This window comes from Triticum dicoccoides, chromosome 2A, assembly GCF_002162155.2.
Source record: "Triticum dicoccoides isolate Atlit2015 ecotype Zavitan chromosome 2A, WEW_v2.0, whole genome shotgun sequence".
Lineage (NCBI taxonomy): Eukaryota > Viridiplantae > Streptophyta > Magnoliopsida > Poales > Poaceae > Triticum > Triticum dicoccoides.
In genome coordinates, this window is record NC_041382.1 from 23,732,554 (window position 1) to 23,734,750 (window position 2,197).

The following is a 2,197-nucleotide window of genomic DNA, read 5'->3' on the forward strand; positions in this document are numbered from 1 at the left end:
CAAGTAGACACACCAGTTTCTGACATCCTCTCGAAATTTCATCTCCATCAGACATTGTTTTCCTACCCAAACTGTTCGTCTCCCAAAACTACTCCGTTCTGAAACTACAACAGTCTGAGCTGACAAAAACACTCTAAAATCTGATGCTCCACTGACCCAATTCTCAAACCAGCTAACTAGATCAAACTAATCAAAGTAAGGAATAAGTTCACCAATTTTGGTGCCAATCCAAGCACGTTTAAACCTCCAATCACCAGCTTGAACACTATCAAGTCAGATGTAGAAAATCTGGGCAAAACCTCTACTTCTTCTTCTTCCTCTCTCTCACAGGTTGTGTTTCTCTCTTGTGTGTTTTCTCGCACTCTCACGAATGGCTGCCACCACCAACAGAGGTAGAGTGGCTAGGGTTTTCTTCTCTACCCCCTTCACTAGGAAGCACTCACAATCGTTGGATCCAACGAAGATCGACGGCTGATGTGTGTTAGACTTATGGGCTGATGTTGGACTTCCAACACACCTCCATGTGGAGGGACTTAACCCAAAACTATTCACATCCCATTTCATTTGTAGACCTGTCGAGCTATTGTTAGGCTAAATCTTCTCAATTATTGGCCTGACTGGTTGGACATTTGTACCCGAAATCTGGTTCTGCTAAAAAAATCAAAACTCTGATAGTTCAGCTACAATGAGACCTATCTCACAAAAAAACACTACTACAAACTGCTAGTCCTGGCAACTTCTATATATAAAGCAGCAGATTTGCTAATTCTTGTCTAGATGAGAATTAACAATGTCCATCTAACTTGTACACCATTTGATTAATCAAAGAAAAAGGAAAGGAAAAAATCTTCACGAATCTCTATGTAAAATCAAATGGCATAGGAGTTTGATGGTACTTAGTTATGTCTCATCTAGATAAGAGCTAGGCACACCCAGAAAGAAGAGAAAAATACAGAAAAAAGGAGATACATGTGATCCCATGAGCACTCTCATGGGCCACACATTTTCTTTTCTTTAAAGAAACAAAACATTTTCCTTCATTCGAACCCAAGGATAACGTCGCGGTGAACCTGGAACTTTATCAGACATACGAACAAAGGTAATTCAAACCATGCGAAGAATAAGTTCATAATTATCACCATCCAACCACCTAAATATATCATGATATCTTCTAGCACTCCTTCGTGCACATGCAGCTCCTCTTCAAGCCGGAGCACTTGCCGCCGGTGAACCCCTCCGCACCGCACACACCGGCGCAGTTTGCGGACACGAAGCACAGCCCGTTGAACCGCTCGCTCTCTGTCTCACACTCTCGTGCCTGCGCTGGCACCACCTCTGAAAACAAACATGAATAAGCGCACATGGTTAGTTTTTTGAACACTAATCAACAATAATAAACCAACCCAAGAATTGGAGGACACTAATATCATATGCATATTTACGTGGTTTTGCTCTAGCAACAGGAGCGAAACGGTACTTACCGGTGGCGACGAGGAGCAGGAGGAGGATGGCAATGGCCTGGAAAAGCTTGTGTGATGACTCCATTCTTCCTTATTTGTATCTCCCAAATCGCGCCCTGTAAAATGTACACTTATCTGGGATTGTAAAACTCTGAATGACAAGTTAGGGTCGATGCTTGTGACATGCTTATATACGCGCGCAGCCGCAATCACATATACACGGTGATGCATAATTCAGCACCACAGGAACATCTCGGATCAATATATGGAACATACTAATAACAGGCTTGTATGTGCACGACCGCACAACGCTGATGACATGCAAGCAAATGCATAATTCAGCACCACATGAGCATCTCACACCTATATGTGCAACTACCTAATAATAGCTGTGCACCAGGAGCAGCCACGACCCCCTGCTGTCACCACATGTTATCATCATGAAACTACAATTTTTAGGCTAACAGACTACTAATAATGGGCCTAATTGCTAGGTTGAATTTTTTTTGTGGGCGTCTAATTTGTGGTTGGTCGTGCAGGGGAGGGTCATGGACAGTTTGTGTACCCCACTCTCCTTCATCTTGGAAAATATGTACATTTCTGTAAGAGAAAAGTATGTTTTTAGTACCTCAAGTTCCTAAAAAGTACAGACTTGGTCCCTCAAGATTTTTTGGTATACATTTGGTCCCTCAAGTCTCAAAACCGGACAAATTTAGTCCAAAACCAGATTTTGACCG

At 42.5% G+C, this 2,197-nt stretch overlaps 1 protein-coding gene across 1 annotated transcript; it reads right to left on the bottom strand.

Moving 5' to 3' along the window:
• Positions 1-621: 621 nt before the first annotated feature.
• Positions 622-1,742, bottom strand: LOC119358728 (defensin Tk-AMP-D1.1-like). Its single transcript, XM_037625160.1, has 2 exons — positions 1,482-1,742; positions 622-1,335 (listed from the first exon to the last, which is right to left on the bottom strand). The coding sequence occupies exons 1-2, from the start codon at positions 1,543-1,545 to the stop codon at positions 1,172-1,174; spliced, it is 228 nt and encodes a 75-aa protein (XP_037481057.1). The 5' UTR covers positions 1,546-1,742; the 3' UTR covers positions 622-1,171.
• Between the last annotated feature and the right edge of the window lie 455 nt (positions 1,743-2,197).

Coding starts and splice junctions, on each gene's coding strand:
- LOC119358728 (XM_037625160.1), bottom strand. CDS start 1,545: ATGGAGTCATCACACAAGCTTTTCCAGGCCATTGCCATCCTCCTCCTG. Junction 1,336..1,481: donor CCTGCTCCTCGTCGCCACCG/GTAAGTACCGTT, acceptor GTTTGTTTTCAG/AGGTGGTGCCAGCGCAGGCA.